This window comes from Chiloscyllium punctatum, chromosome 5 (assembly GCF_047496795.1).
Source record: "Chiloscyllium punctatum isolate Juve2018m chromosome 5, sChiPun1.3, whole genome shotgun sequence".
NCBI classification, from domain to species: Eukaryota; Metazoa; Chordata; class Chondrichthyes; order Orectolobiformes; family Hemiscylliidae; genus Chiloscyllium; species Chiloscyllium punctatum.
In genome coordinates this window covers 21,878,571-21,901,688 of record NC_092743.1, presented here as the reverse complement: position 1 = coordinate 21,901,688, position 23,118 = coordinate 21,878,571, and the positions used below count along the sequence as shown (strand labels likewise).

Sequence of the window (23,118 nt, the reverse complement as noted above, 5' to 3'; positions counted from 1 at the left end):
AAAATTGAAAGACTGACATCTGTGCATTTTAATTGGACCCAATTTTAGATTCCCTCATCAAATCCCATTTTGGGAGGCATGACAGGACTTTCATCCAACCCATGTTTTCAAAGTTCCAAGTCCGGGACCAACCTGATTAAGTACCTAGCTCCCTGTACGTACACATAATCATATATAATCCAAACTTAGCACATAACTCTGCTGAATTGGGAATTCACCACAAAACTAATGGAAAATTGAAAAATGTATGGCCATATTTAGTATAAAGTGGTTTCAAGTTAGGATGTGGAAAGGGGAAAAATGATTAATTTTCAAATACAAACAAAATACCTGGGAAACATAATTGAGGCAGTCCTTGGAGATCTATATTATTTGGGACGCTAATTTCTTCAGTCTGTGGCTCTTTGTGACCTGCATTTGTACTGCTTATGCCGGATGTTGCATGCTTAAAATCCTTTTTCCTCCTGAACGAGCGGTGTCTTGGAGTTCTAATAAAACTTGGAGCAATGTGACCACAGTGAGGGATGTCTCGAGTAATAAATGGAGGAACATGAGCTGAGCGAACCTCTGGGCTAAGACAAGTATGTAACTGAGCAACATCTTTTTGGACTGCCTATAAGGAAAAAGACAAACCAATGCTGCATTATTCAAAAGTTTAACTTATCTTGCATTAGGACCACTTCTAACATTAAACAAGTAAATTAACTGCTTAAATTTATACTTTGTAATGGTATCTAAAAGTACCTCCAATTGATGATAAACTCTGAAAACTTACATCGATCATAGTCAACATGGTTTAGTCAAGTTATCTCATTGAGTTTTTTGAGAAGGTGACCAAGCATGTAGATGAGGGTAGGGCAGTTGACGTGGTATACATGGACTTCAGTAAAGCCTTTGATAAGGTTCCACATGGTAGGATGTTGGAGAAAATGTAGAGGCATGGAATTGTGGGTGACTTAGCAGTTTGGATTAGAAACTGGCTTTCTAAAAGAAGACAGCGAGTGGTGGTTGATGGAAAATATTCAGCCTGGTGTGCCACAAGGATCTGTTTTGGGACCACAACAGTTTGTTATTTTTGTTGTGGTTCTATTCGCCGAGCTGGGAATTTCTGGTGCAGATGTTTTGTCCCCAGTCTAGATGACATTCTCAGTGCATGGGAGCCTCCTGTGAAGCGCTTCTGTGATCTTTCCTCCAGCATTTGTAGTGGTTTGAATCTGCCGCTTCCGGTTGTCAGTTCCAGCTGTCCGCAGCAGTATATTGGGTCCAGGTCAATGTGCTTATTGATTGAATCTGTCGATGAGTGCCAAGCCTCTAGGAATTACCTGGCTGTTCTCTGTTTGGCTTGGCCTATCATAGTAGTGTTTTCCCAGTCGAATTCATGTTGCTTGTCCTCTGCGTGTGTGGATATTAAGGATAGCTGGTCGTGTCGTTTCGTGGCTAGTTGGTGTTCATGGATGCGGATCGTTAGCTGTCTTCCTGGTTGCCCTAGGTAGTGTTTTGTGAAGTTCTTGCATGGGATTTTGTACACTGTATTGGTATCGGGTCCTTGGTCCTGGTGAGTTGTTGTCTGAGTGTGGCTGTTGGTTTGTGTGCTGTTATGAGTCCTAGTGGTCGCAGTAGTCTGGCTGTCAGTTCGGAAATGCTCTTGATGTATGGTAGTGTGGCTAGTCCTTTGGGTTGTGGCTTGTCCTCGTTCCGTTGTCTTTCCCTTCATCAACGCCACCCTCACAGGAATCCGATTCACTAGAGAGGAAGAAAAGGACAACCAACTCCCATTCCTAGACGTGATGGTACAGAGAACACCTAACGGAGAATTCACCACAAAAGGTATACAGGAAAGCCACACACACAGACCAAGTCCTGAACTATGAAAGCAACCACCCCAACACACACAAAAGAAGTTGTATCAAGACACTGTTCAAAAGGGCCACAACACATTGCAGCACACCAGAACTGCAAAAAGGAGGTAGAAGAACACCTATACAATGTATTCGCCAAAAACGGATACCCCTGCAATTTCATCAACAGATACCTAAGGGAAAGACAACGGAACGAGGACATGCCACAACCCAAAGAACCAGCCATACATCAAGAGCATTTCAGAACTGATAGCCAGACTACTGCGACCACTAGGACTCATAACAGCACACAAACCAACAGCCACATTCAGACAACAACTCACCAGGACAAAGGACCCGATACCCAGCATGAGCAAAACCAATGTAGTGTACAAAATCCCATGCAAGGACTACACAAAACACTACATAGGACAAACAGGAAGACAGCTAACGATCCGCATCCTAGAACACCAACTAGCCACGAAACGACACGACCAGCTATCCTTAGTATCCACACACGCAGAGGACAAGCAACATGAATTCGACTGGGACAACACTACTATTATAGGCCAAGCCAAACAGAGAACAGCCAGGGAATTCCTAGAGACTTGACACTCATTGACAGATTCAATCAATAAGCACATTGACCTGGACCCTATATACCGACCACTGCTGCGGACAGCTGGAACTGACAACCGGAAGCGGCAGATTCAAACCACTACAAATGCTGCAGGAAAGATCACAGAAGTGCTTCACACGAGGCTCCCATGCACTGAGGATGTCACCTAGACAGGGGATGAAACGTCTGCACCAGAAATTCCCAGCTCGGCGAATAGAACCACAACAACAAGCACCCGAGCTACAAATCTTCGCACAAACTTTGAGTTTGTCATTTTCATAAATGACTGAGACGCAGGCATAGGTGGATGGATTCGTAAATTTGCAGATGACACTAAAATTGGTGGAGTAGTGGACAGGTTGCAGGGGAAATTGGATAAACTGCAGAATTGGGCTAAGAGGTGACAAATGGAGTTCAATGCAGCTAAATGTGAGGTGATGCACTTTCGGAAGAATAACAGGAAGGCAGAGTACTGGGTCGATGGAAAGATTCTTGGTAGTGTGGATGTGCAGAGGGATTTTGGAGTCCATGTGCATAGATCCCTGAAAGTTGCCACCCAGGTGGATCGTGCTGTTAAGAAGGCATACAGTGTGTTAGGTTTCATTCATAGAGAGATTGAGTTCCGGAGCCGCAATATCATGCTGCAACTATACAAAACGCTAGTGCAGCCGCACTTGGAATATTGTGTACAGCTCTGGTCCCCATATTTCGGGAAGGATGTGGAAACATTGGAAAAGGTGCAGAGGAGATTTACCAGGATGTTTACCAGACTTGAACCTGTTCTCATTGGCAAGAAGGCGGCTAAGAGGGGATTTAATGGAGTCATACAAGATGATCAGAGGATTAGATAGGGTAGACAGTGAAAGTCTTTTTCTTAGGATGATGACATCAGCTTGTATGAGGGGGCATAACTACAAATCTCACATTAGGGAGATTTAAACAATCCTTAGATAAGCACGTGGATGATTTTGGGATAGTGTAGGGGTCGAGCTGAGAATAGTTCACGGGACAGTGCAACATCGAGGGCCTGTTCTGCGCTCTATTGTTCTATGTTCTATATAATCTGACAATTCAAAAAAGAGAGGGAAGCTTTGAGAGCAAGAGTTTCAGAATGTGCATAATACAGTAACAGAGAGCATTGATAAGGACAATGCAATCCATTTAGTACACTTGGACTTCCAAAAGCCAAATCTTCGCACAAACTTTGAAAATCAATAAGGTATCACCAAAAACAGGCTTGTCAGCAAGATTGAGGAAGTCAGTGTATGTATTGATATGAAGTTTTTGGGTAACAGGAAATAGAGTAGTAATGTATGTTTTATTTTGGACCAGGTCACAGAATCTACAGAGAGATTTCCTAGCGGTCAATATGGCTCTCATTCACTTGATCCATATTGATGGCTTACACTTGAAGGTTCACAGCACAATTTCAAAATATGCATATTATACCAAAACTGGAAGCATTGTGTAACACGAGGAAAATAATGACAAGAAATCAAAATGATTTAAGTGAGCTAGTGGATTAAATTTAATACTGAAAAGTGTTTTGAGATATATTTTGGTAAGAACAAAGTGAAAGGGCAATATAAAGGATACAATTCCACCGCAGAAATAGATGGATCTGGGGAGATGTGTACACAATCATTAAAGGTGATAGATGGAAAAAACTGCTAATACGGTCAACTTGATGCTGGGCTAGAGTCGAAGAGTGTGTTGCTGGAAAAGCACAACCAGTCAGGCTATACAGGTGATAAAAGAAGAAGTGTTGAATCTCTTTGCCATACTGGTCTAGCAAAAATTATATCCAATTCAGAGCACAACACTTTAGGAAGAATGAAAAAGTACAGGAAAAGAAGTTAAAAAAAAAGTTACATGAATGGTTTCAGGGATGAGAAACTTCAGTTATGTGGATTCACAGGTAAAGCTGGGGCTGTTCTTTTTGCAGATGTTGAAAGATTTGTTAGAGGGTATTCAAAATCATGAAGTGTGGGAGATTGTGTTCAAATAAGGACCGGAATCAGAGTGGTGAAAACAGCTTCTTATTCAGCAGTCACAGCACAAGTTGGAGTTGGCAATAGAATCCCAAAATATAGTTCTTACAAGAGCCCTTTTATACACAGTTCTTACATATATTAAAATTCCATTACTATGGTACATTGGTTTTTTTCTACAGTACACAAAAGGTTTGAAGGACTTCTGTCCCGGAGATATGAGATGGGTTAAAACATGCTAAATGCTGGCTGCTACTTCTGATGGGATTAAGAGTGTCTGTCTGGTCTGTTTACAATAATTAGGAGGTGTTTGTCTTAAGTTAGCAATTGTTAGTAAAAATATTAGGTCTATATGCTCTAAGAAAGTTAGAAATTGTACCTTACTGAATAAAAACAACCTTATAATCCCCCCTTTTGATTCTACTGAGACCTTTCAAAGCAAACCACACGATTCTTATCAGAGAACCGTTTGGCATCTACCCTTTACAAAAAGAAAACATACACAGTTGGAATAACAATAACAGACATCATGGTGGTCAGTCAGTCTCTGGTCCCACTGTATGGTGAGATGCCCGCTTGGTATGGGAGGCATGAATCCAAGCCTCCTTTCCTTGGATCTTGATGGTGCTGGTATGATCCTTGTCACTTCGCATCTAAGGGTTTTTTTGTGGGTCTTTTTCACAAGAGCCCATTTGCCTGGTACAGTATTGTGAGCTCCCTCCTGTGGGTCTTTCAGGGTACCCGATACCAGTTGGGAAGCAGAACTTACAGAATTGGTCAGTACCTGATAGCAAGACAACAAAGGTGACAGTCTGCAGCATAGCAGGAGTCGGAGTAAAAATTGGCAGACGGATCCTCTGATGTTCTGTAGGCTTTAGTCAGAACCTGTAATGCTGTTTTCTGTGCAGATGCTCCAGTGGGTAGGTTTCCCGATATCATGACAAGGCTGAATGTCTTGACAGTCCATCCAGTTTTCTTGTGATCTGTAGTTAATATGCATTCCCCACTTGCCTTTTGCACAGGCCACACCAGGCTGAGATACTGTCAGTTTATATCAAAATCCCTTCTTCATTTTTGGTATAAGGTGGAGATGCTCTTGAAAAATTCATGAGTTCCATTTTCAGTAACCCGCAGTCATCCTTGTTTTTAGTCCAGATGGGGTGACCTTCTAATTTTTCGCTTTGTAGGGTTCTGATGGAACTCATTGCCAGTCCATCAGAAAAATGTAAAGAGGAATTCAGCTAGGTGAGGATATCTATCTTGAGGAGTGGCTAGGTGACAGGTCCTACCCATATAAAGGTTACTAACTCGTGGGGGTCGAGTTCAAGGTGTATGAGTTGGTCTGTTTGATTTCAAACCTGTCAGTCCTGCTCCATAAGCTGTTCTCACGGTCGTATCTAGCAGGAGTTTGGTCTCATACATCTGGGGTAAGCAGGTCCATTCTGCTCCTGTGTCCAAAAGGCACTTACCCAATGTCCAGGTCACCTACCCTCATGTTCATACACAATCCGCCTCCCCTCTGCTGGCTTAAAGCCAATAGGAGCATAGATGGGCATGGGAAGGGGTCTTTCAGTTTTTTACTGAAAATGTGCTGCTGGAAAAGCGCAGCAGGTCAGGCAGCGTCCAAGGAGCAGGAGAATTGACGTTTCGGGCATGAGCCCTTCTTCAGGAACTTCCTGAAGAAGGGCTCATGCCCGAAACGTCGATTCTCCTGCTCCTTGGATGCTGCCTGACCTGCTGCGCTTTTCCAGCAACACATTTTCAGCTCTGATCTCCAGCATCTGCATCTTTCCAGCATCTTTCCCCTCTTTCAGTTTTTTTGTCAACTTTAGCAGCTCCTGCTGGATGGTTAGTTTCTTTAAACTGTTTTCAGAGATTAACCTTACTTCCAGCTTCCAGGGTCTTCTCTTCCTCATTGCTTATTAGGTGATTTTGCCCTCTTCCTCTTTGCCAGCACCCCCTGGCCCAGTGACCTTCCTCCCCACAGAAATGACTCTTCTCTGGACATTGGTTTTGGGTCTTCCTGGGGCTACTGAGGATATGTTTAATTTGTTCTCTCTGTAGGGCTCACAGTTTGGCGCCCATATCTCCATTGAGCTGTTGGGCCCAGTCAACCAATTCATAGTGATCATTCCCCTTCTGGTCCCAAAGCTGTTTAGTCAGCTTTAACATTTTAGTGAGCTCAAGTATAAGTCCAGCCACAAAAGCAGACTTCAGCAGGCCATAATTACAACCTTCAAAACCCCTGTTATTCTGCAGATTTAGGACTCCTGCATATTCTTTTCAGGTTGTCATCTTAAACCTTTCCTCATATTGGACTTCTTCTGTGGGTTTTTGACAGTAAGCTGTCCCTTTTGTCCCAGTCTTATGCAAACTATGCCCCTGCAGCCAATGTTTTATTGCTGTCCAGCCAGCTTGCAGCTCCTGCTCATACTCTTCAAGAGCACTTTTGACTGTCTAATGAAGGAGGCATCCTTCTCTTTTAGTTACAATAATGTTCAGAATTTGTACCCTGTCCCAGGGATGGAGAATATATATTTCCCCCAATCAGTCTGGGACTTCCCATGTCTTCATTGGCCCCTTCTTCAGGTGAAGAATTTCTTTAGAGCACCTGTCTATATTCTCAGAGATCACAGGTGTGATCACAGATCACAAATGCACAGTGTGCATTTCAGTCCATGGTACTGGAATATTCACGTCAGTGCCATCCTCTAAATCTCTGCCTGACCATTTCTTCAATCTTTACTTACTTTTAAGGGGTCATAAAAATGGTGTCAGGGATAAATAATCCTCATTGCTTTCACTGCTAGAGTCCCTCTGTTTCCCAAGGGCAACAAGCTTTGATTTTCCAAATCCTTTCCTAGATGTCTCGGGTGGTCACGTACATATTCTAAATGGGCTTGGGAACCGGTGAAGAAACTAACTGGACTGTTGACACACCCTTCAGTTTCTTGTTCTCTTTTTCAAGCTCCTGATTTTTAAGATGAGCTGTTTCCTGTGTGGATCTTTCTTTCTGCAGCTGTTCATGTACTGCTTTTAATTGGGTTTCTTCATGATCATGGGCTAATTGGGATAGGACTTCACTTCCCTGGCAAATTTGTCCCATTAATGGAAGGGGCCATTTAATTCTGTCTTTATTTTTCTGTCCCCAAACCGGTCTCATGTCATCAAGGGTCCACTGTCCTTGGGGAGAAAGTGAGGACTGCAGATGCTGGAGATCAGAGCTGAAAATGTGTTGCTGGAAAAGCGCAGCAGGTCAGGCAGCATCCAAGGAGCAGGAGAATCGACGTTTCGGGCATGAGCCCTTCTTCTTCGGGCTCATGTCCGAAACGTCGATTCTCCTGCTCCTTGGATGCTGCCTGACCTGCTGCACTTTTCCAGCAACACATTTTCAGCTCCACTGTCCTTGGGGCATATCATACTTTTGCCCAATTTTGGTTAGGGTCTTCCCTAATGAGAATTGTACCTCAAGGTAGTTCTGCAACTGCCGCAGCATTTCTTCCTCAATTATGTCAGGAGGGCTGGCCTGCCTCTGGACACAGTAGGCAGTTTCCCAGGGTCACTATTATAACCCTAATTCACGCATTGTGGGCAATTTCCTGCTGTGGGTAATTCCCTGCCATGGACTATATCAGCCAATCTGAGGTTGAGATGTGGGTAATTCAAAATAAAATAGCCAACTCACAAAAAGTTCGGGATTACATTCAGGGACTAGACCACAACTCTAAGAAGGAAGCTTCTTACCCTCAAAAGAACTATCAGGTACTAGTCAGTTTAGATAGTGTCCCCAACCTGACTACGCCTCGTTGTGGGATCATATTCAAATAACAATCAGAGTCAGTAAGAGTCAGAGTCAGAGTCAGAGTCAGTAACAATTAGAGTCAGTGAGTGGTGAAAATAGCCTCTTTTATTCAGCAGGCACAGCACAAGTTCGAGGCGACAATAGAATCCTGAAATACAGTTCTTACAAACAGCTCCTTTATACATATTTCTTACATACAGTAAAATTCCATGTCTATGGTGTCCATTTTGTTATCTATAGGACACAAAGGTCGACAGGCTTCTATCCTGGGACAGGAGATGGGTTAAAACATGCTAAATGCTGGGTGCTACTTCTGATGGGACTAAGAGTGTCTGTCCGGTCTGCTTGCATAATTAGGAAGTATGAGTCCTTTTGGCTTTTAAATGAGTAATTGTTAGTTACTAGGCCTGTAAAAAAAACTAGGCCTGTACACTTTAAATAAGTTAGAAATTGTACCTGTACTTAACAAAAGAATCTCATAACACAATATCTCACAAGAGTCTGGATACCGTATTGGGGGAAATCAGTGAAAGTCAAGAATCAGAGAATAAAAACTAGAAAATAGCAAAACCACAAGCTGAACACATGAAACAAGGAAATCTTTCAAGGATGAGTCATAATGAGGGTGTCAGAGTGGCTCAATGGTTAGCAGTGCTGCCTCACAGTGCCTGGGACCTGGGTTTAATTCCACCCTCAGGCTGTGTGCAAACTGTGTGGAGTTTGCACATTCTCCCAGCCTCTACCTGGGTTTTCTCCAGGTGCTCGTTTCCTCTCGTAGTCCAAAGAGATACTGATTTCATGGATCGGCCATGCTAAATTGCCCATAGTGTCCAGGGATGTGCAGGCTAGCCATTGGAAATGCAGTGTCACAGGGTTGGGATAGGGTGAAAAAGGTATGGGTTTCGATGGGATGATCTTTGGAGGGTCAATGTGGACTTGATGGTCCAAATGGCCTGCTTCCATACTGTAGGGATTCTATGATAATTGAATGGACTGCACTGGAGTGTGATGGAAACAGGTGTCAAATTCAAGGGCTTCAAAAAAAAATTGGAATCAGATAGTTACGTTAACTAAAGAAGAATTCCGGGAAAGGGATTTGGGATACCTGAGGACCCTCTTGGAAAGCTGGGATGGACTAAAATATCCCCTGCTGGGCTGTAATGGATCTGTGTCATAGCTCACATACAGATAAGAAGAAAATCAATCAATATATGGTGTAGTGAATATGAACTGGCTAAACAGGAATATTGAGAAAAAATACATTTGTTAATAAAATTTGAGTACTCAATTACCACACCAAGAAGCAGTGTTAGATGAAATAAAAGAGCATCAAAAATAAAAAGATGTTTCAGGAGACTGTTTAAGGAGCAGCTGCTGCGAGTGATGCATGCATCTATTCCTCCGAGACAGGCAAGAAGGGGCAAGATTAAGAAACCTTGGATGACGAGAATAGAGGAGCTTCTCGTCAAAACGAAGAAGGCAGCTTACGTAAGGTGGAGGAAGCAAGGAACTAGCACAGCTTTAGAGGATTACAGGCTTGCTAGAAAGGAGCTCAGAAATGGACTGAGGAGAGCCGGTGGGGGGGCACAAAAAAGGCTTGGCAAATAGGATTAGGGAGAACCCAAAGGCATTTTACTCATACGTGAGGAATAAGAGAATGTTCAGGGAGAAGGTAGTGCCAATCAAGGATAGCGTAGAGAACTTGTGCGTGCAGTCTGAGCAGATAGAGAAAGCCCAAAATGAGCCCAAAACTAGTTAGTGTGCCTCCAATTAAACCTGTTGGACTATAGCCTGGTGTTGTGTGATTGTTAACTTTGTACACCCCAGTCCAAAACCAGCATCTCCAAATCCTGACCAATAAAGGATTTCCTGAAGAAGGGCTGATGCCCAAAACGTCGATTCTCCTGCTCCTTGGATGCTACCTGACCTGCTGCGCTTTTCCAGCAACACATTTCCAGCTCTGATCTCCAGCATCTGCAGTCCTCACTTTCTCCAGTAAAGGAAAGCATACCAAACGCCACCTTCACTATCCTATCTACCTGCGACTCCACTTACAAGGGAGCTATGAACCTGCACTCCAAGGTCTCTTTGTTCAGCAACACTCCCTAGGACCTTACCATTAAGGTATGCAAGTCCTGCTAAGATTTGCTTTCCCAAAATGCAGCACCTAGCATTTATCTGAATTAAACTCCATCTGCCACTTCTCAACCCATTGACCCGTCTGGTCCAGATTATTTTGTAATCTGAGGTTACCCTTTTCGCTGTCCACTACATCTCCAATTTTGGTGTTATCTGCAAACTTACTAACTGTACTTCTTATGCTGGCATCCAAATCATTTATGTAAATGACAAAAAGTAGAGTACCCAGCACAGATCCGTATGGCACTCCACTGGTCACAAGCCTCCAATCTGAAAAACTCCCCACCACCACCCTCTGTCTTCTACCTTTGAGCCAGTTCTGTATCCAAATGGCTAGTTCTCCCTGTATTCCATGAAATCTAACCTTGCTAATCAGTCTCTCATGGGGGACCTTGTCAAACGCCTTACTGAAGTCCATACAGATCACATCTACTGCTCTGCCCTCATCAATCCTCTTTGTTACTTCTTCAAAAAACTCAATCAAGTTTGGGAGACATGATTTCTCACACACAAAGCCATGCTGACTATCCCTAAACAGTTCTTGCCTTTCCAAATACATGCGCATCCTGTCCCTCAGGATTACCTCCAACAACTTGCCCACGACTGAGGTCAGGCTCACCAGTCTATAGTTCCCTGCTTGTCTTTCCCACCCTTCTTAAACAGTGGCACCACGTTTGCAAACCTCCAGTCTTCTGGCACCTCACCTGTGACTATCGATGATACAAGTATCTCAGCAAGAAGCCTCACAATCACTTCTCTAGCTTCCCACATTTCTCAGGTACACCTGATCAGGTCCTGGGGATTTATCCACCTTTAACCGTTTCATGACATCCAGCACTTCCTCCTCTGTAATATGGACATTTTGCAAGATGTCACCATCTATTTCCCTACAATCTATATCTTCCATATCCTTTTCCACAGTAAATACTGATGCACAATATTCATTTAGTATCGCCCCCATTTTCTGTGGCTCCACACAAAGGCCACCTTGCTGATCTTTGAGGGGCCCTATTCTATCCCTAGTTACCCTTTTGTCCTTAATATATTTGTAAAAACCCTTTGGATTCTCCTTAATTCTATGCGTGTGCTGGAAATTTTGGAAAACATGAAGATTGTTAAGTCCCCAGGGACAAACCAGATTTATCCTTGGCTGCTCCGGGAAGCAAGAAAAGAGGTTGCCAAGCCGCTGGCGAAGATCTTTGCCTCCTCACTCTCCACGGGAGTCATACCAGAGGATTGGAAGGAGGTGAATGTTGTTCCTCTTTTCAAGGGTAATAGGGAAATCCCTAGCAATTACAGACCAGTCAGTCTTATATCTGTGGTCAGCAAAGTTTTAGAAAGAATTCTGAGGGATTGGATCTTTGACTATTTGGCAAAACATTGCGTGATTAAAGGCAGTCAGCATGGCTTTGTGAGGGGCAGGTCATGCCTCACAAATCTTATTAAGTTCTTCAAGGAGGTGACAAGACAGGTCGATGAAGGTCGAGCAGTGGATGTGGTGCATATGGACTTCTGTAAGGCATTTGGTAAGGTTCCCCATGGTAGGCTCGTTCATAAAGTCAGGAAATATGGGATACAGGGAGATTTGGCTATCTGGATTCAGAAATTGTTGGCTGACAGAAGGCAGAGAGTGGTTGTAGATGGAAAGTATTCTGCCTGGAGGTCAGCGTTGAATGGGGTCCCGCAGGGCTCTGTTCTTGGGCCTCTATTCTTTGTAGTTTTTATAAATGACTTGGATGAGAGGGTTGAGGGGTGGGTTAGTAAATTTGCAGATGACACAAAGGTTGGAGATGTCGATTGTATCGAGGGCTATTGCAGGCTGCAGCGCAACACAGACAGGATGCAGAGCTGGGCTGAGAAATGGCAGATGGAGTTCAACCCAGACAAATGCAAAGTGATGCATTTTGGAAGGTCGAATTCGAATGCTGAATATAGGACTAAAGACAGGATTCTTGATAGTGTGGCAGAACAGAGGGATCTGGGTGAGCAAGTACATAGATTCCTCAAAGTTGCCACCCACGTGGATAGGATTGTTAAGAAAGCATATGGTGTTTTGGCTTTCATTAACAGGGGGATCGAGTTTAAGAGCCACGAGGTTTTGCTACAGCTCTACAAGTCCCTGGTGAGACCACACATGGAATATTGTGTCCAGATCTGGTCGCCCTGATATAGGAAAGATACAGAGGCTTTGGAGGGGGTGCAAAGAAGGTTTACCTGGATGCTGCCTGGACTGGAGGGCTTGCCTTATGAAGAGAGGTTGAAAAAGCTTGGACTTTTCTCTCTGAAGAGAAGGAGGGAGAGAGGTGACCTGATCGAGGTATACAAGATAATGAGAGGAATAGATAGAGTCAATAGCCAGAGACTTTTCCCCAGGGCAGGATTGACGGGTACGAGGGGTCATAGTTTTAAGATATTAGGGGAAGGTATAGAGGAGACAGTTATGCAGAGAGTTGTGAATGCATGGAATGTGTTGCCAGTGGTGGTGGTGGTGGAATCAAAGTCATTAGGGACAGTTAAGCGACTGCTGGACATGCAGATGGACAGCAGTGAGTTGAGGAGTGCGTAGGTTAAGTTATTATTTTTTACATTAGGATTAAACCTCGGCACAACATTGTGGGCCAAAGGGCCTGTTCTGTACGTTTCTATGTTCTCCAGAAGGAGCTGAGCAACTCAAGTGTAAACATCTTAACAGTAAAAGTAAACTTAATAATTAGAGAGGGGCTTTGATGTTCTATTCTAGAACCTGGATCCTTTGATCTTTTTAAACAAAGAAAGTTACCTGGCATGTTTCCTTCAGTTTTTCATCAGATGCTCCAACAACAACACAAATTTCCAAAATTGCGTTAGGTAGGACATCAGCCATGATTGCCTCGTCTTCTCTTTAGTTGGAGAGTTAAACTGGATGGAAACGTGGAACATTAAAACCTTACTTGTAGTTTTCTGAATATTATTCAACATCTTTGACAATCTGTCACTGATAGTTTAAACATCATATAAGTTTTATTAAAATATATATCATGGATAGGATAAATAGACAAAGTCTTTTCCCTAGGGTCGGGGAATCCAGAACTGGAGGGCATAGGTTTAGGGTGAGAGGGGAAAGATATAAAAGGGGCCTAAGGGGCAACTTTTTCACGCAGAGGGTGTTGTGTGTATGGAATGAGCTGCCAGAGGATGTGGTGGAGGCTGGTGCTAGGTTGGGTTGGGATATCTGGTCGGCATGGACAGATTGGACCGAAGGGTCTGTTTCCATGCTGTACATGTTTATGACTCTATTACCCAACAGCTGTGACGAATGTAATTTTTGCTAGATTAAAAAGGTAAAACTTTTCATATCTAAGCAAAATAAACACAAAAGCCATGCAGTTATGTTTATACTATTGCTCCAGCATATGTTGTACAGTGGGCGGCACGGTGGTTAGCACTGCTGCCTCACAGTGCCAGAGACCCGGGTTCAATGCCCGCCTCAGGCGACTGACTGTGTGGAGTTTGCACGTTCTCCCCGTGTCTGCGTGGGTTTCCTCCCACAGTCCAAAGATGTGCAAGTCAGGTGAATTGGCCATCCTAAATTGCCCGTAGTGTAGGTAAGGGGTAGACGTAGGGTTATGGGTGGGTTGCGCTTCGGCGGGGCGGTGTGGACTTGTTGGGCCGAAGGGCCTGTTTCCACACTGTAAGTAATCTAAAAAAAAGCAATCTAATCTAAAATTATAAGCCTGAAAATTATGCTACTGATCAAGTTCAATTTCAGATTTTTAAGATTAACAGGTAACATGCATGAGCTGGGAAATAAAATATACCAAAATCCAGACTCCTCAAATTCCACGTGTATGCAATGGTCAAGATGGCACAACAAGGTGGCTCAGGAAATCCATTAGGACCCTCACCAACTTTTACAGATACTCCTTGGAAGGTGTGTGTGTGGCATTTTTGATAAGGGATAGCATTACAGCTGTGCTGAGGGAGGATATTCCCGGAAATACATCCAGGGAAGTTATTTGGGTGGAACTGAGAAATAAGAAAGGAATGATACCTTGTTGGGATTGTATTATAGACCCCCTAATAGTCAGACAGAAATTGAGAAACAAACTTGTAAGGAGATCTCAGCTATCTGTAAGAATAATAGGGTGGTTATGGTAGGGGATTTTAACTTTCCAAACATAGACTGAGACTCCCATAGTGTTAAGGGTTTCGATGGAGAGGAATTTGTTAAGTGGGTACAAGACAATTTTCAGATTCAGTATGTGGATGAACTTGCTACAGAAGGTGCAAAACTTGACCTACTCTTGGGAAATAAGGCAGGGCAGGTGATTGAGGTGTCAGTGGGGGAGCACTTTGGGGCCAGTGACCATAATTCTATTAGATTTAAAATAATGATGGAAAAGGATAGACAAGATCTAAAAGATGAAATTCTAAATTGGAGAAAGACCAATTTTGACGGTATTAGGCAAGAACTTTCGAAAGCTGATTGGGGACAGATGTTCGCAGGTAAAGGAATGGCTGGAAAATGGGAAGCCTTCAGAAATTAGATAATGAGAATCCAGAGAAAGTATATTCTTGTTAGGGTGAAGGGAAAGGCTAGTAAGTATAGGGAATGCTGGATGACTAAAGAAATTGAGGGTTTGATTAAAAAAAAAGGAGGAAGCATATGTCACGTATAGACAGGATAGATCGAGTGAATCCTTAGAAGAGTATATAGGAAGTTGGAGTATACTTAAGAGGGAAATCAGGAGGACAAAAAGGGGACATGAGATATAATTGGCAAATAGAATTAAGGAGAATTCAAAGAGTTTTTACAAATACATTAAGGAGAAAAGGGTAGCTAGGGAGGGAATAGGGCCCCTCAAAGATCAGCAAGGTGGCCTTTGTGTGGAGCCGTAGAAAATGGGGGCGATACTAAATGAATATTGTGCATCAGTATTTACTGTGGAAAAGGATATGGAAGATATAGACTGTAGGGAAATAGATGGTGACATCTTGCAAAGTGTCCATATTACAGAGGAGGAAGTGCTGGATGTCTTGAAATGGTTAAAGGTGGATAAATCCCCAGGACATGATCGGGTGTACCCGAGAACTCTGTGGGAAGCTAGAGAAGTGATTGCGAGGCCTCTTGCTGAGATATTTGTATCATCGATAGTTACAGGCGTGGTGCCCAAAGACTGGAGGTTGGCAAACGTGGTGCCAGTGTTTAAGAAGGGTGGTAAGGACAAGCCAGAGAACTAAACACCAGTGAGCCTGACGTCAGTGGTGGGCTAGGTGTTGGAGGTAACCCTGAGGGACAGGATGCACATGTATTTCAAAAGGCAAGGACTGATTAGGAATAGTCAGCATGGTTCTGTGCATGTCTCACAAACTTGATTGAGTTTTTTGAAGAAGTAACAAAGAGGATTGATGAGGGAAGAGCGGTAGATGTGATCTATATGGACGTCAGTCAGGTGTTCGACAAGGTTCCACATGGGAGACTGATTAGCAAGGTTAGATCGCATGGAATACAGGGAGAACTAGCCATTTGGATACTGAACTGGCTCAAAGGTAGAAGACAGAGGGTGGTGGTGGAGGGTTGTTTTTCAGACTGGAGACCTGTGACCAGTGGAGTGCCACAAGGATCGGTGCTGGGTCCTCTACATTTTGCAATTTACATAAATGATTTGGATGCAAGCATAAGAGGTATAGTTAGTAAGTTTGCAAATGACACCAAAATTAGAGGTGTAGTAGACAGTGAAGAGGGTTACCTCAGATTATAACAGGTTCTTGATCAGTTGGGCCAATGGGCCAAGTGATAGATGGAGTTTAATTCAGATAAATGTGATGTGCTGCATTTTGGGAAAACAAATCTTATCAGGATTTATACAAATCCTTTCACAAATGGTAAGGTCCTAGGGAGTGTTGCTGAACAAAGAAACCTTGGAGTACAGGTTCATAGCTCCTTGAAAGTGGAGTCGCAGGTAGATAGAATAGTGAAGAAGGTGTTTGGTATGCTTTCCTTTATTGGTCAGAGTATTGAGTACAGGAGTTGGGAGGTCATGTTGCGACTGTACAGGACATTGGTTAGGCCATTGTTGGAATATTGCGTGCAATTCTGGTCTCCTTCCTATCAGAAAGATGTTGTGAAACTTGAAAGGGTTCAGAAAAGACTTACAAGAATGTTGCCAGGGTTGGAGGATTGGAGCTATAGGGAGCGGCTGAACAGGCTGGGGCTGTTTTCCCTGCAGCGGAGGCTGAGGGGTGACCCTATAGAGGTTTACAAAATTATGAGGGACATGGATAGGGTAAATAGGCAAAGTCTTTTCACTGGGGTCGGGGAGGCCAGAACTAGAGGGCATAGGTTTAGGGTGAGAGGAGAAAGATATAAAAGAGACCTACACAGCAACGTTTTCATACAGAGGGTGGTAAGTGTATGGAATGAGCTGCCGCAGGAAGTGGTGGAGGCTGGTACAGTTGCAACATTTTAAGAGGCATTTGGATGGCTATATGAATAGGAAGGGTTTGGAGGGATATGGGCCGGGTGCTGGCAGGTGGGGCTAGATTGGGTTGAGATATCTGGTTGGCATGGACGGGTTGGACTGAAGGGTCTGTTTCCATGCTGTTCATTTCTATGACTCTAAATAAATCAACTTACAACTTCATTTGAAATTGACAGAATCCAGAGGTCATGCATCATACTCTCTCTTTTTGTCACAGCAAGTGTCATAGCTAGACTGAAAGAAAGCATGCATCACGAGAAAAACTGTACAATACTCTACGATGGATAATGTTGGTGCAATTTTCCATCCCAATGTGAATAATATTCCTCCCCTTTCCTGACATCACAGATGATCTTTTGAACTTCCACAGATTTATAATACGTTAATTGAAAAGTCTCAGAAAATAATTATATGTTTAAGCACAGTCAACATGGATTTCTGAAAGGGAAAGATCATTTGACAAATCTGTTAAGAGTTTTCTGAAGACATAATTAGGAAGATAATTAAGAGGGAACGAATATTTAGACTGTACTCCAGGTTAGGAAAAAACATTAAATCAATTAAGGATTAGCTATTAGACTGAAAAGAGAAGGGATAAAAAAGGCATTTCATATTGGCAGGCTGCAACCAATTAACTACCACAAAAATCATGAATTAGGCCCAAACTATGTACAATCTTTACCAATGACTTAAATGAAAGGTCTGAGTTTAACCTATTCAAGTTTGCAAAGAAGGTTATCTCAGATTACAACAAGATCTTGATCAGATGGGCTAATGGGCTGAGAAGTGGCAGATGGAGTTTAATTCAGATAAATGCGAGGTGCTGCATTTTGGGAAAACAAATCTTAGCAGGACTTATACACTTAATGATAAGGTCTGAGGGAGTGTTGTTGTACAAATAAACCTTGGAATGCAGGTTCACAGCTCCTTGAAAGTAGAGTTGCAGGTAGATAAGAAAGTGAAGGTGGTGTTTGGTATGCTTTCATTTATCAGTCAGAGTATTAAGTACATGAGTTGGGAGATCATGTTGTAGGTGTCCAGGATGTTGGTTAGATCACTGTTGGAATGTTGCATGCAATTCTGGTCTCCTTCCTATCGGAAAGATATTGTGAAACTTGAAAGGGTTCAGAAAAGATTTACAAGGATGTTGCCAGGATTGGAGGATTTGAGTTATAGGGAGAGGTTGAATAGGCTGGGACTGTATTCCTTGGATCATCAGAGGCTGAAAGGTGACCTTTATAGAAGTTTTATAAAATTATGAGGGGCATGAATAGGATAAAAAGATAGTCTCTTCCCTGGGGTTGGGGGAGTCCAGAATGACAGGGAATAGGCTTAGGGTGAGAGGGGAAAGATGTAAAGGAGAAAGGGCAACTCTTTCATGCAGAGAGAGTGGTATATGTATGAAATGAGCTATTAGCGGAGCTACTAGGTGGAGGCTAGTACAATTGCAACATTTACAAGGCATCTGAATGTGTATATGAACAGGGAGGGTATGGAGGGACATGGGCCAGGTGTTGGCAGGTTGGACAAGATTGGGTTGGAATATTCTGGTCGGCATGGACGAGTTGGACTGAAGGATCTGTTTCTGTGCTGTACATCTTTATGACTCTGATTCAAAATAAGAAGAAAGGGAAGATATCAACAGATCAACTGAGTGTATTACATTTGTCATATTATCCAATGTGCAACAGTAGACTTCTTTTGGACCTCATACTGGAGTATATGTGACAATAAAACCTATATCTAAAATCTAACCAGTACATACTGTCTATAATCCCAACCTAAACTAGTCCCACCTGCATGCACTTGGCCCATATCCTTCCAAACACTACTTGTTCATGTGCTTATCCAAACGTCTTAAACATTGGAACTATACCCACATCCACCACTTCCTCTGGAAGTTCTTTCCACACAAACCACTCTCTTAAAAGCACTGCCCCTCAATATTTCTCCCCTCTCAAATATTCCCTGTAGTCTTGAAATGCCACGCTTGGCAAAAAAAAACCCTGCCATTCACTTTACCTATACCCCTCATGATTTTGTAAATCTTTATAAGGTCACCCCTCAACCTCCTATGTTACGGTGAAAGAAGGTGCAGCCTATCCAACCTCTGCTTATAACTCAAATCCAAAAGTTCTTCAAAAGTGACCTCACTAATGTCTGACTTGAATTATCTTAATACAGACTGGGTTAATAATGTGCAGCTGAGAGGAGCAACAATTTATGAAGAAAACTAAGGAGAACTTTATGGAATGTATATTTCTGTCCAACAAGGAAATTAGTTTTGCTAGTTTGGTGTTGGGAAAAGTGGGTCAAAAGGAGATACCTCCAGTATAGGAACATTCAAGTAACAGTGATCACAGGATCTTAAATTTTAGATTAGGAAAAGGGCAATGAATGATTAAAAGGGAAAATTTCAGATTAGGGACATATATCTGGCAGATAAACTGGAATCAAAGATTTGACTTGCAAACCATATATTGGACAATGCCTTTCGAGAGAGTTTAGTTCAAGTGCAGACTGTGTACACTCCCTCAAGAAGAAAAAGGGAAGGGAACTAAATAAGAGCTCAATGGATAACAAAAGAGACCAAGAGTAAGACAAAACTGAGAAAGGGTGTTTTATTACAATGTCAGATTAATAATACAAATGAGTAGACAGATCACAGATCTGAAACGTTAATTCAACTTCTCTACTGAAGCTGAGTAATTTCAGTATTTTCTGTTTTTATGTCAAAGTTCCAGTATTCTCTGTTGTGCACATGTTGCCATAGGCTGAACCTTCATAAGGAGTAAATACAGAAAAGACCAGTTGTACTTAAAATTACTCTAGTTCAGATTAGATGCTAAAATAAGCAAGAGTGGGAAGTGTGGAGATCTGTAACCTTTGGATACAAAAGGTGATGCCAGAGGGCAGGGACAAATGATGTAGCAGGTACAGGGGAACAAAGCAACCTACAAGTTCCATTCTGAGCCACTTAACATCCTGACTTTGAGTTACAGTATATCTCTATTCCTTGGGTCAAATTCTGTAACTCACTTCCTAACAACGTTATAACAATTTACCTACACAAGGGCTACAGCAATACAAGGTACTTTCAGCACTACTCTCTGGCAATTAGCAATGTGCAATAAATGCTGGTCTAGTTAGCAATCCCCACAAATAAAATAAAGTTGAATTGTTAATGTTACACTCTTGGTTTAAAAAGGGGTATAAATATAAACCTCGCAACTATTTGCTAGTCAGTTTAACTTGTGTTGGGAAAGCTTTTAGATACAATAATCTGAACAAAATCATCATACAGAAAGATGTGGAATAATTAAAGAAAGCCAGCATAAATATGTTAAAGACAACTTAAATTTAACTATTAAAAGGAAAATTGGAGACCTAAAATCTGAACTCTGCTTTTCTCTTTCCACAGCTGCTGCCAGATCAGTTGTTTTCCAGCATTGTTGTTTTTATTCTCAGTTTAAAAAGTCATCCAGCATGGAAACAGACCCTTCAGTCCAACTAGTCCACACTGATCATGTTCCTAAACTAAACTAGCCCCACCTCCCTGCATTTGGCCCATATCCCTCAAACCTTTCCTACTCATGAACTTATCCAAATGTCTTTTAAATGTTGCAATTGTGCCCAGATCCACCACTTCCCCAGGAAGTTCATTCCACAGGCAAACCACCCCTCTTTGTAAAACATTTGCTCCTAATGTCTTTGTTAAATATCTCTCATCTCAATCTAAAAATATGCCTCCTAGGTTTGAACGCCCTCATCCTAGGAAAAGACACCACTATTCACCCTACCTACACCTCTCTCAATTTCTTAAACTTCTATAAGATTGCCTCTCAACTTTCTACACCAGTGGAAAAAAAGTCCTGACCAACTTGATTTTTTTTTGTTTTGAAATAACAAGAACTGGATGAAGGAAGTGGTGTACAAAAACTTCTAACAGGCATTTTCTAAAATGTCACAATGTAAACAAGTCAGCAAAGTTGAATTAAAATAAAGAGACAGCAAATGCAAAACCTAAGGTCAGGAAACAGTCATGCTGAATGCATTTTCCAAATGGGATGTGGTGAGATTCATGTGGGTCAGTATGCAGCTCTTCCTGATGTTTATTATTGACTTGAATTTTGGTTTACAAGGCACAAAGTTAATATTTTAGATGACACAAACTCAGAAATATACTTAACAGGGAGAAGGATTATGGACTTTCAAAAGATATAAGAAGCTCATAAAATAGGCAAGCACATGACAGACAAACTTATAGGATACGTATAGGATTATGAAAGGATTGGACACTCTGGCAGGAGGAAACATATTTCCGCTGATGGGGGAGTGCCGAACCAGAGGACACAACTTAAAAATACGGGGTAGACCATTTAGGACAGAGATGAGGAGGAACTACTTCACCCAGAAATGCTCTGCCCCAGAGGGCAGTGGAGGCCCAGTCTCTGGATTCATTTAAGAAAGAATTGGATAGAGCTCTTAAAGATAGTGGAGTCAAGGGTTATGGAGATAAGGCTGGAACAGGATACTGATTGGGAATGATCAGCCATGATCATATTGAATGGCGGTGCAGGCTCGAAGGGCTGAATGGCCTACTCCTGCATCTATTGTCTATTGTCTATTGTCTATTGTCTATAAACTTATTATGTAAGTGAGAGAAGTGGCTTATTTTGGCACAGAGACAGAAAAGGCAAGAAAAGCTAAAAGAACACATTAAAGGAACAGAGGCACCTGAGTGTGTAGGTTAAAAGGCATTCAGGATCATTTGTTTTCTAAATATATGATAAGATTACAAGTTTTGATGATCCTTTACAAAACAGTGAGAGAAGTTGGACTGTCTTTACAGACAACTAGCACAGGGAACAGTTCAAATGGCCTATTTTTCTGCTGTGACTGCTCTGCCATAACAAAAACAGCAGTCAATAAGTAGAACTTGACTTACTCAGTTATTTCAAGGCTCTGTTATTGTCCTACTAGTATAAATTCTGAATCATAGTAACTAAGAATTGCCTGATGGTTATATATCCAAGTATAATCAGAACCAAACCACTAATAAATCAGCAGGATTCCGTGCATTCTAACAAACGACATGAAAGCCTGAAACATTTCTTCTCTCACCTAGGAAGCACAAGCCGATTTTTAAAAAATGGTAACATTGGCTATGATGACCGGAGTCCATCACCTTAACGATTAACGAACACGGTGGTTTGACAAAACGTGACAATACCGAATACAACAACCTACAAGAATGCCAATGAACCTTTCCAAAAGAAATTAAAAACCGAAAGAACTGCGGATGCTGAAGATCAGAACCAAAAACAAAAAATAAAAGAGACTAATCTGTGAGAAACGAAACCAGAAATTACTGGAAAAGCTCAGGAGGTCTGGCAGCATCTGTGGAGAGAAATTAAGAGTTAACGTTTCAGGGCCGGGCGCCCTTCCCCAGAACAGAGTTCTGCTGAGCTTTTCCTGGAATTTCTCACAGGTTGGTCTGTTCAGTCATGGACACCACATCCGCAGCTGACTATCCGTCATCTTGCGAAATAAAGTTACTGAAGAAATCTGATGGCCGAGAATGTAATTTGAAACAATGTCAACAATGCTGTAAAACAGGAGAATCAGTTTCCTACTTTAAGTCAATACACAGACATACATACATCCTTGCATCTTGCACAGATTATCGAAGGGCCGAAACCTTTTGACATCTTTCGAAAAATGATGATAACTTAAAATCCATTCATTTGCCATAAATAAATGTTGGATCCAACTTCCAGAGAAGGTTTGGCGATGGAGGAAATTAGGTTCTTGTTTGGCGCGTGGCATCCAAGTGCACCACAAATAATAAAGAAAAAACGTGTAACATTAGGGAAAGTTTGAAGTGCATGGAGAATGACAGCGAATTAAGTACTTACAAAAAGGTGTCTAGTGGGGGTTGTGAACAGTAGCTATGTACAGAACCCGGGGTCGACGTTACATCAATTAAACTGGAACAGAATCCAATTGTTCAACTGCACTGACGCGGTTCAAACAATAAAATAATTTTCATGCAGCAGTAGCTGGAAGCATTCCCCCGACTGCCGAACCGAAACCAAACTATCATCTGACTGGTTTACTTCAAACAAGAAGAAATACTTCACATTCCCGACACTGTTACTACCGGCTCTCGCTTCACAGCGAGATCAATGACAACGTTTCGGCCAGTCCAAAGCGAATTTTGTGTGTTTGTGCTGCGCATGCCCAGCGGCACCCGCTCCCGCGCATG

General features: G+C 42.3%; 1 protein-coding gene across 7 annotated transcripts in view; it reads right to left on the bottom strand.

Annotated features, from left to right (window-relative positions):
* The window catches only part of dennd3a (DENN/MADD domain containing 3a), a 108,036-nt gene extending 84,969 nt beyond the window's left edge, over positions 1–23,067 (bottom strand). For 3 of the 7 annotated variants that reach the window (XM_072569924.1, XM_072569927.1, XM_072569930.1), the window contains exons 1-3: positions 22,769–23,067; positions 13,169–13,287; positions 331–613 (exon numbers count right to left, since the gene is read on the bottom strand). In XM_072569924.1, the coding sequence (XP_072426025.1) occupies positions 331–613; positions 13,169–13,252 (367 nt within the window). In that variant the 5' untranslated portion in view covers positions 13,253–13,287; positions 22,769–23,067. The other 4 variants (XM_072569925.1, XM_072569926.1, XM_072569929.1 and 1 more) reach the window with 4 other exon arrangements.
* Positions 23,068–23,118: the final 51 nt, after the last annotated feature.